This window comes from Tinamus guttatus, unplaced genomic scaffold (assembly GCF_059628265.1).
Source record: "Tinamus guttatus ecotype Peru unplaced genomic scaffold, ASM5962826v1 Tinamus_guttatus_pri_ptg000012l, whole genome shotgun sequence".
NCBI classification, from domain to species: domain Eukaryota; kingdom Metazoa; phylum Chordata; class Aves; order Tinamiformes; family Tinamidae; genus Tinamus; species Tinamus guttatus.
The window spans coordinates 1,704,101-1,718,365 of NW_028288546.1; the positions used below are offsets into that span (position 1 = coordinate 1,704,101).

Genomic DNA, 14,265 nt, shown 5'->3' on the forward strand with positions numbered 1-14,265 from the left:
CCTAACATTCAGCCTAGCATTACCTACACTGTTTCTTAAACTGTTTTATACATTACAAACCCATTTCCATTACTGTTTCAGTAGAAAACATCACGAAAATGCTTGCCTAGGCATTTGATGTACGGAAAGTTAGCCCATGCTTTCAAAATAAAACTGCTCATGTGTGTAGGCTGCTCTACAGAACTACCTCCCCAGCACCTTTTTTTCCTTCCTACTACATTGTAAAAGGCAAGAAAATAAATAGGTTCTGAAAGTGGGTAGTGCTCAGAGATGCTGAAAACAACTTTCTTAACATAGCCCTGATTCCCTGCTCTTGAAGTGTTTTCACACAATGTGGATCAGACTGCATGTCTTCTACTGATCTCTCTGTTCTATTCAGTCGGCTCAAAGAGTGAAATCTGTCTGGTTTCTGCTGGACCGTTTCCACAAGAAAGGCAGAATAATCCTGGCTGGGATAAAGCTGTTCTAATAAGCTCTTACTTCACTTGCCAAGGAAACAGAAGAGAAATGTCTGGAGAAATTCACAGTTTCAGCTCTTCTCCGCTGTTATTGCTGGACGGAGTTTACAGTAGCTCCCAGGCTATGTTAAAGGAGGCTGGGCTTTGGGTGACTAGACCACAAAGGAAGCACATCTGACTCCCAAAGAGTCTACACTTCTGCACTAACCGAAAGGGAGGATTCAGCAGAGAATCTACGCAATATCACCATCATTTTAGGACAGCTATCTCAATTTATGTCAAGGGAATTGAGTTTATGATATGGATTGTGTATAGTTTTGGATGTAATAAAATCGTTCAATGGCTTGCATAGAGTCCAAAGACTGCAAGGGACAAATGATGAAATATTGGACCCGTCAAAATCCGTTCATTGTAACCCTTGAGGTATTTACTCACAAAGTTTGTATGCATATAAAGAGCTAGCTCTTACAGATACAATATTAAAACCCATCACTTTCACAGAAACTACAGTATGACAAGCATCAACAAAATCATGAATGGTGTTAGAAACACGAATAAAACACAGTTACCCGGTATGGATAGCACAAGAACAAGTGAAGGCACAGTAACAGGCTTAAACAAACAAAAGGAATTGTTCTTGTACACAGTGCAAAGTTAAACTATGGAGAATATTGCATACAGACTAGTATACAAGATGAAAACACCTTAATGGTTTGCAGATATGATGGCTAAGGTACCCCACTAACTTACACTCTGTAGATTTATGAATGCCACTTCTATGAGAACAGAATGAACAGTACTTGAAAAGAAAAAGACACATTTTGGGGTGTACATTCAGGCTTTTTTCTGTATTACATCATCTAGCTGTAAAAAGTATCTACAGAACTGTCATAAAATCACAGTTTTCAACATAAGGAGTAGAGGAGATCAGGAAAATATATTATAAAATAAGTTTTTGTAACAGCTGGCTTTCTGTTGAAGCAAATTTTTCAACTCCCACAACAGACATACTGAGTTGCAACTCACATTTCAGCATTCCAACAAAAATCTCTTTGTACTGTCTCTTGAAATAAGGAAATCTGTTTCATCAGTATCAAACTTGCAAAATGTTGGCATAGGCACCGGTAAAGCAGGGAGCTTATGGGCATTTTGATCATGACAATACAGTACTGTGTAACTCATTCAGTCTGAACCACGCTGCAGACATATAGTCTGATGCTGTTTGATGTTATGAATTCTATGAGCAAAATAGCCTTGGAAATGCTTGTGGTTCCCTTCAGAAACATCCCTTCACTGGTAGAGTTAAAAATCCAAATGACTCTCTCTTCTTACTGTTAAATTAGTTTTTGCTACCACTTCAGTGGAATAAAGAACATGGTTGCCTGAATGGGGTTGCAAAACAAGTGATAAAATTATAAAAGCTGCTGCTTTGATTCCCGGTATGTGAATGAGCAGGACCAACAAATAGCTGAGTTGCCAAAGAACTGTAGAATGGACCAGTAGTCCATGTTTGTTGTGTCTCTAGGACAGAAAAATGAATCCTCTATTTTTGAGTCATGAGACATTTTCCTCTGAATTATTTCTGAAAGTTCTTTCTTAATAAAAATCTAAATTTATCATGAGCAAATAGCCAGAATTCAGATACCACATCACACAGCAATCTGACCAACTAAAGAGTATTTACTTTGAAACTCCTTCTACTGATCCTCATTTTCTAGTGATATGAATTGACACAGCTATGGAAGTCTGTGGATTATGCTGATTTCCTGAGACTATGACTTTAACTCAAGTGTATTTCTGGCACCTTGGAGACAGCATCCTAGTATGAATTCTTGATAATCAGACAGAAAATTAACTTTGAGGTGACAAGTGTAGGGGGAGGTTAAATCACTATTGCCCTGGAATGAGAAGGAAGATAACTGGGGGGGAGGAGGTGTTGTGCTAGCAAAGTCTAGACCAAAATAAGGGTAAAAGTGTCACCTATATCAATGGAGAAAATACACCTGAAAAAGTATTTCCTACTGTCAGAAAAAAAAAAAAAAAAAATGACTGCTGAAAAGAGAAGTCTGAAATAGGATTGAGGAAGTGTTTTATGATGGATCGATTTCAGTAAGACATCTTGTAGTTATGAAGGACTTATTTCTTGTTACAGATGGTCTTTTTAACGATTTTTTAAAATTGTGGTTGCTTTTACTTATAATTAAGTGCTGGCTTAAGTGCCATCAATCCTAGGAACTGCACTACCGAATGGCTATTAGGAGAGACTCAACTTGGGCTATACCTGCAAGCAGGCTCCACTGCAGTAGTTGCTGAGAGTTTTGACAGAAGAGCAGAAGTGAAACCATGTTTATTCCATTATGCATTGTTTCTTTTTTCTTTTTTCTTTTTTTCTTTCAGAAAAGGATGTGCCAAACCACTGTTACTCCTGAATGAACTTCGTTCAATCATTTCTTTGAACACCAGTGACCTCTTCATCATCCTCACACCTGAAATGCTCCCAATGATTACATCTCCTTGCTGTCATTCAAACCCATTAGGTCTGCACTTGCCCAGTGTGGTCACAGAGAACAGATTATATCCTGCAGCTTTGCAGGAGCTTTTCATATATCCTAACAGCAGTTAATAGCACCCATGCTCCACCATCCCACTTTTTTTCCCTAGGACGTGTCTTCCGAGTCCCTTCTTGGTGTTCTTTTCTGATTTTTTTCCAATTAGTGACAGCATTTTTGAAAAACAGTACACCAGACTCCTATTCCAACTAAGTGCAGAGAGATTCCTTCAGGTGCTGCTGTCTTGCAGTGTAGGGAATATTTGATTAATCTTTGTTCAAAGTACAGAAGATACCCCAAAGATGAACTACTACAAAAACTCTGTGAAATAAATCTAAGCAATGTGTAACTGTACACACTTGTACATAACTCAAGTGACAGGTGACTGAAAATCTATGGCATGAGCAAGCCACATTTTGTGGGCTACAGAGTGTGTAGCTTCCTGGCAGGCAAATAAAAAAGTAAAAAGTTTACCTCCTCTAAAATGCAGCATGGGTAGGCATAAGATATGACCTTAGCTCAGAGGAAGAGGCATCAAAAAAGCACATTTGCAAAGTGAATCGTTTATAATTTGCCAGAAATAATTGCTTCCTATTAGAGGAGGCAAAAGAGTAACAGGAGTGGATGTAACTATTGCACACTGTCACAGAGGAGTTGCAAAGTCAACACAGGAAGGTGCAAAAGATACTCCCAGAGTATTTCTGAAAATGCAGACCCAATGCAACCAAGTTAAAATGCACACTTTTATGTGTATTGCCCGGCCTTTACGAGGACAGTTTACTTGTGTGACTGTTGACTTCTGTTCTCGGGCATAAATTGTGATACACTTAGAACCATTTTATTATTAGTATGTATATTAACAGTGGTGGAGAGGGATCCTCAAATTAATTCGGTGAAGCCCTGTGCACAAAAACGCGTTCGCCGGGTCCCCGGGAGAGCCCGCGGGCAGCGCAGGGCGCGGGACCCTCCTCGCGGGGCGGACGCGGGGCGGGCGCGGAGCGGAGCGCGGAGGGGAGCGGGGCTGCGCGGAGCGGAGCGCGGAGCGGAGCGGGGCTGCGCGGACGGCTCCGCTGCCGCGGCTGCTCGTGGCGCGCGGGCGGGGAGAGCCCCCTCGCTCGGCCGGGCTGCGCAGAGCGGGGCGGCGCGGGCGCGCAGGGAGCGCGCAGGGAGCGCGCCCCGCCATGGAGCGCGCGGGCTGGCGCTGCCGCGCAGAAGTTCGGAGCTGGGGCGATGGGCGGCCCCGGACGGGCGCAGGGGCAGGTAAGGCGCGGAGCGGCGCGGAGGGCAGAGGAGGCTCCGCGGTGGGCGCGGGCCAGGGCGCGGGGAGGCAGCGGCGCCGCCGGGCAACTTCGCGAGCGGCTCCGGAGAGGTGCGAGGGCGGCCGCTGCCCGTCGGGTGCCCCGCGCCGCTCGGTGCGGGTCAGGCGTGGGGCGGGACGGCGGGAGGAAGGAGCGGAGGAGCGAGGGGCCCGTTATGGAGCAGGGGAGGAGCAGGAGGCTGGGGGCAGAGGGGGGTGTTCAGGTGCCGGAGGGCTCGCAGAGGGGCAGGTGGAGAGGGTGCACGTTAGGGCAGACTGTGAGGCTTGGGGTGGAGGGTGCTGTGGGGCACGTGGGGCAGGCTGTGGGGCATGGTGGTGGCATGTGGAGGGCTATGGGGCAGGCAGGAAGGGCTGTGGAGTGCGACTGTGCAGTGGGCTGAGGAGCATCAGTGCTGCTGGGTGCAGCACCTCACCCACCTGCTGCCCAACAGCTTTCGAACCTGATGCAGGGACCAGCGTTTCATTTTCCTGTGGTTCACTTGCACTTGGCTTCATCGGGTGCTTGATCAAGCCGTCAGAGACTAACACTGAAGTGCAGGGGGCTTCGTGGGTCGTCGCTAGCAGATGGTGCCAGGCATGTCCAGCTGGCCAGTGGCATGGAGAGGGCGAGGTGAAATTGTCTCAGTTACTGTTATTACATCTTTATCGTCATTGTTGTAGGTAGTATTGAGCTGCTCAGCACCCTGCACCACAGTCTCAGATGGAGAAATCACTCGGAGGAAGCGGGTATGGTGAGATACCCCTGGAACAGGAGAGAAAGCATCTGAGAGGAGCACACTCATAATCTGGCCCGGCCCACCCCCGGTGGGGCTATATTCTCCACAGCTCAGTTCTGTTTTCAGTCCAAGAGAGTGTGGGCTGCTGCTGGCAGCTGCAGGATGAAGTCGCCTCCCTGCTGCATGTCTCTTTCTTCCCAAGCATCCCTGGAGGAACAGGGGAATAGCACATCCCTGGGCTCCCTGGACTCCAGTGTTTTCTCTAGTGAGGAAGACCAGGGCCCGTTGCTTCAGAAGGTCATTCCCTCCTTGGACTGCTTCACTATCAATGTAGGAGGTAGCCGCTTCGTGATGTCCCAGCAAACTTTGTCTTGCTACCCTGACACCCGCCTTGGCAAACTGGCCGTAGTGGTCTCTGCTGCCCGGGATGTAGCTTCTGGCCTTCTCGAGCTTTGTGATGATGCCAACCTCATGGAGAATGAATATTTCTTTGACCGGAGCTCACAGGCATTTCACTACATCCTGAATTACTACCAGACAGGGAGATTACACGTGATGGAGCAGCTCTGTGCACTCTCCTTCCTTCAAGAGATCCAGTACTGGGGGCTGGATGAGCTCAGCATCGATTCCTGCTGCCGAGACCGGTGAGTTCTGGGAATAGAAGTACAGGAGTGTGGGCTGGATGAGCTTAGTAGTGACTTCTGTCACGGGGTCAGTCAGGTGAGAGATCCAGCAGTGTGAGGAAGGTGAGGTGGTGGAGCATTAGGAAAAGAAAGAGCTGCAATGTCCAACACTGGATGAATTCATCAGTGAAATCCTACTTTATAGATGGCAGGGTAGGAAGTGGGAGGAGATGTGCTGAGGGAGATCACTGTTGACCTTTATTTACTCTGAGGGGCAAGTTGGTAGAGGGAGAAGATGGTGAGAGCTTCACAGGCGCAAGGTCTGTGTTTACCTACGCCACTTTCAGGCTGGTACCGGAAGCTCTAAATGGAAAGAGATGTCACCAGAGACGAGAAGGGCTGTGAAAGCAGGGATGTTCTTGCGTGTCATCCAGCTTTGGGTAGTACTAGGCAGAGGGGGTTGGATGTGGAGTGAGGCCTGTAGCCACTAGGGTTTGAAGCTTCCCCATCTCTCACGTGCCCTTCTGTAGGATCTTCATGTCCCAAGTGGGGAGGCAGAAGGGGGTGGTCCCCTGCATGTCTGTGGGTGGGAATGGCTCCAGGAGGAGCCAGCAGCCCCACGGGAAGCATCGCACATGGATGGAAAGGCTTCCAGGGAGGGGGCAGCAGCAGCAGGAACATGGCTCACTGGAGACAAATTGTAACAGTCAGCACAGAAAAGAGGTGGGTTTGACTGAACCACCCCCAGGATGTTTCTGCAAATTTTATTTGCAGTTACTCTTTTTTTTTTTTGCTTCCCTCTGCTTCCTTTTTAGTATTTCTGATTTATTTGTTATTATTGAGGAAATGAATACTCCAAAGAGTATAGATGCTATGTATCTAAAACACCTGTGTTAGAATTGTAAGAAAGAGGAACAAGCATGTCCATAGAACAGTGCCAGATGTATCCTACCTCTGCATGGTCCAGTTACACATTTGCAAGAAGTGAACTGATTCCTTTTCTCCATCCCCTGTGAGTGTAATTGAAAGGTCCTAATTCTTTGGCAGTACAATTGGGCGTTACTACACATCCTTCCAGCATACTCAAGAGTAAACATGTATCAAATGGGGGCAAAATTGCATAGCCTCTTACTCTAAGGTGTAACATTGGAGGCAGTCAAGAAACATGCATTTCAGACGTCATACATAAGAACTTCATACATAAACTGCATAGCTTTTATTATGCCTTTCCTTTTAAGATTGCGGATGTATGCCAAAATAATAAAAATGCAATATATTTCTTAAAATAGGAACAGAATGTCTCATTATGCCATGATTCCTTATAGGAATACATTAATCTTACTCTAGTCAAGATTACGCATATAAAAAAACACTCTGCCAGAATAAAGGCAGATTACATCTTTGGTCTGGCCTGATTTTATAGAAATACTCTGCATATACAAACTGTCATTAATGTACAGTGGAGGAATCAAGTCAGTGGGAATATATTATAGGCTCTCAGATAAACAAAATGCTCAATCACATGCTTGACATAAGGGTTTTCTGAGTTCCTTTAAGATGTACTTTCATGTATGTTCTTATGCCTCACATGGTAAAGAGTAAGAAAAAAAATGTATGCATGTCCATATTAAATATCTCTTTGGGGTGTTCCTGAACAGGTACTTCAGGAGAAAGGAGCTGAGTGAAGCCTTAGACATCAAGAAAGATGCAGAAGAACTGGATGCCCAAGATGAAGAAGAAGACTTTTCTGGTAGCCTCTGTCCTAATGTCAGACAGAAGCTTTGGGAAGTTTTGGAAAAGCCTGGCTCTTCTGCAGCAGCCAGGACTTTTGGGACTCTATCCATGGCTTTCGTTGTTGTGTCCATTGCCAACATGGCTTTGATTTCAGTAGAGCTAAGCTGGCTGGCACCACCACTCCTGGATGCTCTAGAGTACCTGTGCATTGCGTGGTTCACTGTGGAGTTTCTTCTGAGATTCCTATGTACACGGGATCGGTGTCGCTTCCTAAGGAGTGTGGCAAACATCATAGATCTCCTTGCTATTTTACCTTTCTACATCACCCTGCTAGTAGAGAGTTTGTGTGGTGGGGAGAGCTCCCAAGAACTGGAAAATGTGGGGCGCATTGTCCAAGTGCTGAGACTGCTCAGAGCGCTGCGGATGTTGAAGCTGGGAAGACATTCAACAGGTACTTTCAGTCATGGCAGTGATACTTCTAGTTGCTGCCACCTATAAAATATATCTGAGTCAAGTTGTCCATTTTGTGTGAATTTCTGCCTAACCAATTTATGCAATATAATGTTAGCAATGCGTCTTTTTGAAATTTTATTTTTGGACAGCAATTTTTCAGCAATTGAATGACGGTGGAGAACCACTTCTCCATTAACTTCTCCATAATGCTTCAAAAAAAAAACAGAGTCTAAAGTTGAACACTTTAGGTTGTTCACCAGTGTTTTATTTACAAATATATATTTAAGTTTATTCAGTTAGGAAGGACACATGGGAATTAGTAAGTGACCATTGTCACTTACTGACTAGTAGTAGATCAGTAAGCTGACTAGTGACTGCTTATAATTATCTAGCACAATGTATTGCATTAAAAGAATGTGCAAAGAAGTAGTTCAGGATTTTGTCTACACCTTAGTCCCCCCAAAATAATCAAACTCTAATGGGTAGAGAATGATCAGCTTTGAAGAACCAGAGCTGCAAGAGTAAATCATTTCTGTGCCCTGACTGTAATAATAGCCTGGTCTGAAGAGGTTGGAGATGGCTCCCACATGGCCCTCTTTGTGAACTGGCCCCGCGCTGGCAGGCTGTGCAGTATGAGACAGCAACCTGTCTCTCTGCTTCTGTTCCACCAAAGTGAGGTGAACCCATCTACCAGTGGCAGGGCGTAACTTTAAGGCTCCCAAGCATAGTGACAGTAGTTTTGGAGTATGATACTTCCCTACAACTGTTATGCCTATATAAGTGTTCCGTAGAAAGCAGATGAAAGGAGGCTAATATGATGCAGTCTGTCGATTAGTTTGTTTTGCTTCATTATAATTTTATTGCAGTAGACACTAAAAACAGTTGCTTTGCAAGAGAGCCCTGTCACCCACTTTTTGCAATAGCTGTTAACAATAATTTAACAGTTGTTGACAGCTGTTGACATCAAATGGACTGACTTTCAAATATAGTCCAGACTTTTATATCTATTTATTTCTAAAGGTAAATTCATTTAAATATTACCACATCACTTTGTATCATAATACCAAGTGCCATAAAGAGTCTAATAAATTAATTGCCATGTTAGGTAAAAAAAAAAAATTATTTAAGTTTTTCAAAATCCAGTTTCCTAATCTGAGAGTGAACTTCCATCTTTACACTGGAATTGAAAAGTGCCAGTTTTAACATACAGAATAGGAAGCATCTAGGGTATATATTTAAGCAGTTCAGAACAGCTTTGCTATCAGTGTCCTTGCTTCTTTGATAGTTCAGGGTTGCCATTCACTTAGGCGGAGAACATTAAAATAAATCAGGCAGCTTCTGTGTCATTTAAATGTAGAAAGTCACAGTCTCAATCTTTCCTCAGAGCACATGTGCTACTAAAAAAATTAATCATAATGATTAAAAACAGGGAAAAAAAAATCTGAAGCCTGGTTTCCAAGCATCAAGGTATGTAGTAGAAGGCTATTTTGATAATACAGTTCTGTGTACATCCTTCGCTCTAGTTGCTGGACCTCCCTAATTACCCTACACAGCCAGCATTCTTCTTTAGCACACAGAGGCAGTTGTGATAAACCTCCAGGTTTTGGGGTGGGATTCACACTTTTGCCAGCTGGTCTTGTACCAACTCTGGCAACTTAAAACTGCCTTGCAGGCTCCTGCACTCCCAGACCAGACAAAGCTTTGTGTGTTTCTCACCATTATGTTTTATACACTGCAGCCATATATTTTCATTTCCTATCACAGAGGCCTCACATGCTGGCCACCTAAAAGCAGAGACATAGCCTGGCACAAGCGGGATGTTTTCTCTGTAATACTGTGCAGACCTACAGCAAAGCTGGGATCCTAAGAGGAGCCTGATTCTGCTATGAAAGATAAAAATAGGTAGGAAAAATAATCAAGTCTAGTCTTTTTCCTTTATTTTAATGAAATGGCAGATTAACTTCTTTCTTGGGGAAGAGATAAAGAAATAGAAGATTAATTTCTGCCCATTTGAAAGCTGAGCTCAGCTAATAGGGTATACACTGTGTGTGTGTGTGTATATACACACACACACACACATACTTGGACTACATTGGAGCAAACATTAATTATTTATCCAAAGTGCTATAGCTTTTCAAGGAGTGGTGAGAAATTAGCAGTGTCCCTATCTAGAAACAGCGTGGCTACAGAGATAATGAAATAGTGGATCTGAATGGCTTCAGGAATAGGTGAGCCTGCATTTTTCACATTCTCTGATGCTCCTCATGATTGCCTTCCCTCTGTGTCTGCATTTTCTGTTGAGGCTCACTGGTCCCTCTCTGGGATGTGTTTGTAGAGTGGCTCTTTGAGGAAAAGTAGAAGGTGGGAATTTGTCTCAGAGGAAGAGGCTTGGTGAGGTGTCCATGCTGGAGCAGCCCTTGCTTGACTGGTAGCTAGGGTTCAGACACATTATTTTGCAAAGTTGTAATATAGCATTACTCCTTTGAAGATTTACACCATAAATCCTGATTCCCACTTAGAATGTGCTGTCAAGTCCAGTAAGCTTGTTGATGAGTTAATCTGAAGAAGTCTCCTGGCTTTATCTGAAGACAGTAAGAGGTGGAGAACCACCACTTGACTGATGTCGTTCTAGTCATTTCTCACCATCACCACAATATTTTATTTTGAATTTTTTGAACCTCAAGACCCAGGCATTATTTCTTCATTTGATTTTTAGCAAATTTAAGAGATATCTAGTAACTTTTTTTTTTTTCTGATAACTAGGATAGTTCTTTAGTATCTATTTTTCTTTTTGATAACTGAGTCAACTTGAGCTTTGGTTTTCCAGACACTGAATCATTTTTATTATACTTTTCTGCACCTTTAGCAGTTTTTCAGTATCTTTCTTTGAAGTGAGGATAATAGAAGTACGAATGATAATTTCAGGCTCCATGGCAGGCAGAATAATTAATTATTGGGAAAAAAAATCTTTTACTGAAGGCTTCATCAATGTGATTGATGCAAAGAGGTAGCAGTCACTGCACCATTTCTTTTTATCCCTCCTTATGCCTTGTCCCTCTCTTCCTTTCCTGGTTTATGTGAAAGTGGCACTCTTTTTGCTCTCAGGATCTATCACTAGAAGCAAATACTGGTATTTACAGTACTCATTTATGGTTTAAAAAGAAGTGGCACCCACAGTTTTAAATGTGAGGCTCTGCACGTAGGTCCCTTGAAAGGATTTATTCTTCTACCTTCCCCAAATGATTAAGGTCATAAAGGACCTGTGGAGATCATCTAGTCCAACCGCCCCCGCCCAGGCAGAGTCACTGGAGCACCTTGTTCAATATTCAGTTTTGTGGGGCAAGGGATGATATTAACTTCCTTGGAATAAGAGAGTTGTGTGAGCTGTATTCTTACAGTTGTCATATGCACAGCTTTCACACTGCTTTAATCTTAGCCAGACAGTGTATTTCCGTAATGTGGAGGCAGTTGTATTAATAGAAAAAACATACATTGATACGTTTTATTCCCCTTGTGTTACAAAATTAAACTACTTCATTATAATAAACATTGTAAGCAACAGGCCATAGTTAGAGTAATGTAAAACCTAGATGTGATTAAACTCTTAAATGGAATAGGTAGAAGAAAATACAAAAAAAAAAAAAGAAAACACTCTCTCCAGTGGGTAATTCCACTCTTTGCTGTACATTCACAACACCCTTTAAAACTCTTTAAAGATGAAAGGGAAAAGAAACAGATCCAAAAAGAAGAAGGAAATTTTAATTTATTTTAGTCTGAGATTATGGAAGGTAAGGCACAACATTTACCTTAGTGGATTTATGAAGTCTGTAAGCAGAAGCAGAGCTCCACAGAGCTCTTTTTCAAACACTGATTGCGGTAGAAGGGTACACCATGAAAGGTAATTTGTAAGCACTGTATTTTTTTTTCTTTTCCTCGTGAAGAAAACATAGCACATTTTCAAAGAAGAGGATAAGAAGAATCCTGAATCCCTGGTGATTCAAAAGATAATCTCAGCCTGCCACGTATCTCAGCAGAGATGATGCCCTGTTCCTGTCCTCCCTAGTCCACGTGTGCAGCATTTGGCCACGGCACGGTTACAACCAACCTCCCTGCTTCGCTTGCCGGCGGTCTTGCTTGAGGCGGCAGCTCTCAAAAGAACAGGGGAGGTTGTGAACAGTCGGCTGCGCATGAGCTCCCTGCACAGCTCGGGGCCGTGGGCCTGATGCAGGACGTCAGGGAATTTCCAATACCCTGTTTGAACTGGGAGCTGCTGTCGCCTCCTGTTTTGGCATAAGTGCAGCTGCTGCTGAAATATGGTGCCTGTTTTGATGTCTGCAGTTAAAGAAAGATACTATAGGTTAGGGGGAAGGTTGAAAGAGAGTCTATGAGAATTATAAAAGGATTGAAAACAGTCTTTAGTAAGCAACAAGATACTGGATATAACAAGGAATTGGCTCTAAGCATCCACCTGGGAACAGAGATTTGATGACAGAGGGCTACTCAGTCCAACAAAAATGACAGAAGCTGGAAAACAGAAGCTTCTAACGTTCAGATGGGAAATAAAAAGCAGATGTTTTCAGTGTGCTTGGATATAAATGGATAACTTACTAAAAATTGTGCTAGATCCTGCGTTATAGTCAATTTTAGAATCAAGTTTACATCATCAATGTGTGTCATTGAAATAGTAACGAGTGTTATGAACAGTCAAAAAATGTCAGTGGCTCAATCTAACATTTTAATCAGCTTCTTTTTAAATCACATTTTTCCAGTAGCAGAGAGGACCAGCACCCACTTTTCCCCACTTACCAGCAGCCAAAGAAAAAGCATGAGGCAGTCAGCTTTCAAATAATGGATGTTTTGCCAAGCTATACAGGCAGCTATATGAATCAACCTATTGACAACATTTCTTATCTTTCAGGCTTGCGGTCTCTCGGGATGACCATTGCACAGTGCTACGAGGAAGTTGGCCTCCTGCTGCTTTTCCTCTCCGTAGGAATCTCCATATTTTCCACTGTGGAATACTTTGTTGAGCAAGGTGTGCCAGGCACAACTTTCACAAGTGTTCCTGGTGCTTGGTGGTGGGCAACAACTTCCATGACAACTGTTGGTTATGGGGACATTCGGCCAGACACTACCATTGGTAAGGTAGTGGCTTTTATGTGTATACTATCAGGAATACTGGTTTTGGCTTTGCCAATAGCTATAATAAATGACCGTTTTTCTGCTTGTTATTTTACACTGAAGATAAAAGAAGCTGCTCTTCGGCAGCGTGAAGCTTTAAAGAAACTCACAAAGAACTCATCCAGTGACTCAAATATCAATGTTAATTTGCGAGACGTATATGCACGCAGTGTCTTGGATATGTTACGGTTAAAAAGCAGAGAGAGAGCAAGTACAAGGAGCAGTGGAGGAGATGATTTTTGGTTTTGACTTTAGGTTACTTAGCCTTGTATAGCAAATAGACTACTTTGAAAATGTAATATGAAGTATCTCTTTTTTATTATTCTCCACATAGTGTATTTGCTTTTTGAGCTGGAGTTTTACTTACTTGGACAGGCTGTGATAACCAGTATATATAAAGGCAAAATTTAAAATATGGAAGCTCTCAAAGGGTTCTAAAACCCACAGGGTTGTCTATGGATTTTATGTTCTTAAACATGTGTATTAATAAAGTCTTAGCAAAAATGTGATGGTGTTTTGAATTTTAAGGTGTTACAAGATTTGTATTTGCAAGGGGAAAAATGAAAGTTAAAGAGTAAAGAAAAATCTAAAAAAGAGAACCTAAGGGAATAAAATGTTGAAAACATTTATGATGACTTTCCTATTTTAAGACTCATTTTGGCCCTCTTTCTTATTCTCATATTCTGCATTTGCATGAGGAAAAAAGGGTTACTGCATCCTAGGGTAAAGTTTCCTAATTTCAAGAAGAAGCAAAGACACATAGTAGGTATCAGAAGACAGGTGAAAGTATCAAGCAGATGCAAGATCTGAAGCAAAGTCTAAAAGTAGTCATGATACAGGTGCCATAATTCAGAGTGTCCTCTTTAATTACTCTAGGAATTGTAAGGGCTAATATGACCTTTGCAGCATAGAAGTCATTTACAGGCTAAATTTGACCCGCACTGTCTCCTTGTGCTTTGATTCCCCTAACTTACTTGAATAATTCTTGTTTGAAACATTATTGTGTTTTCCTCCCATTCACTCTAAATCATGTTGTAAACATAATACAGCAAGGAAAATATTAAAAGGTTCCAGCCTGGCTGCAGACTGAGCAGACTTTCAGTATAAAACTTCTTCTGATTTGTCAAATGTTATCAGTCAGCATTTGGATTTGAGAACAAGAAAAGCACCTGCGGCAGGCACCTGGTGAGGCAGATACCAAGAGAAACTATCGAAGACCACAAGAGTTTGTCT

The 14,265-nt window shown here is 42.8% G+C and overlaps 1 protein-coding gene across 1 annotated transcript; it reads left to right on the top strand.

Annotated features, from left to right (window-relative positions):
- Positions 1-4,832: 4,832 nt before the first annotated feature.
- Positions 4,833-13,400, top strand: KCNV1 (potassium voltage-gated channel modifier subfamily V member 1). Its single transcript, XM_088522933.1, has 3 exons — positions 4,833-5,685; positions 7,323-7,849; positions 12,770-13,400. Exons 1-3 carry the CDS (start codon positions 5,204-5,206, stop codon positions 13,279-13,281), a joined length of 1,521 nt encoding a protein of 506 aa, XP_088379059.1. The 5' UTR covers positions 4,833-5,203; the 3' UTR covers positions 13,282-13,400.
- Positions 13,401-14,265: the final 865 nt, after the last annotated feature.

Bases quoted from the DNA above. Each gene is read 5' to 3' on its own strand.
- KCNV1 (XM_088522933.1), top strand. From the start codon at position 5,204: ATGAAGTCGCCTCCCTGCTGCATGTCTCTTTCTTCCCAAGCATCCCTG. The intron at 5,686-7,322 runs GTGAGTTCTGGG...GTTCCTGAACAG, and splicing joins GATTCCTGCTGCCGAGACCG to GTACTTCAGGAGAAAGGAGC. The intron at 7,850-12,769 runs GTACTTTCAGTC...CTTATCTTTCAG, and splicing joins GCTGGGAAGACATTCAACAG to GCTTGCGGTCTCTCGGGATG.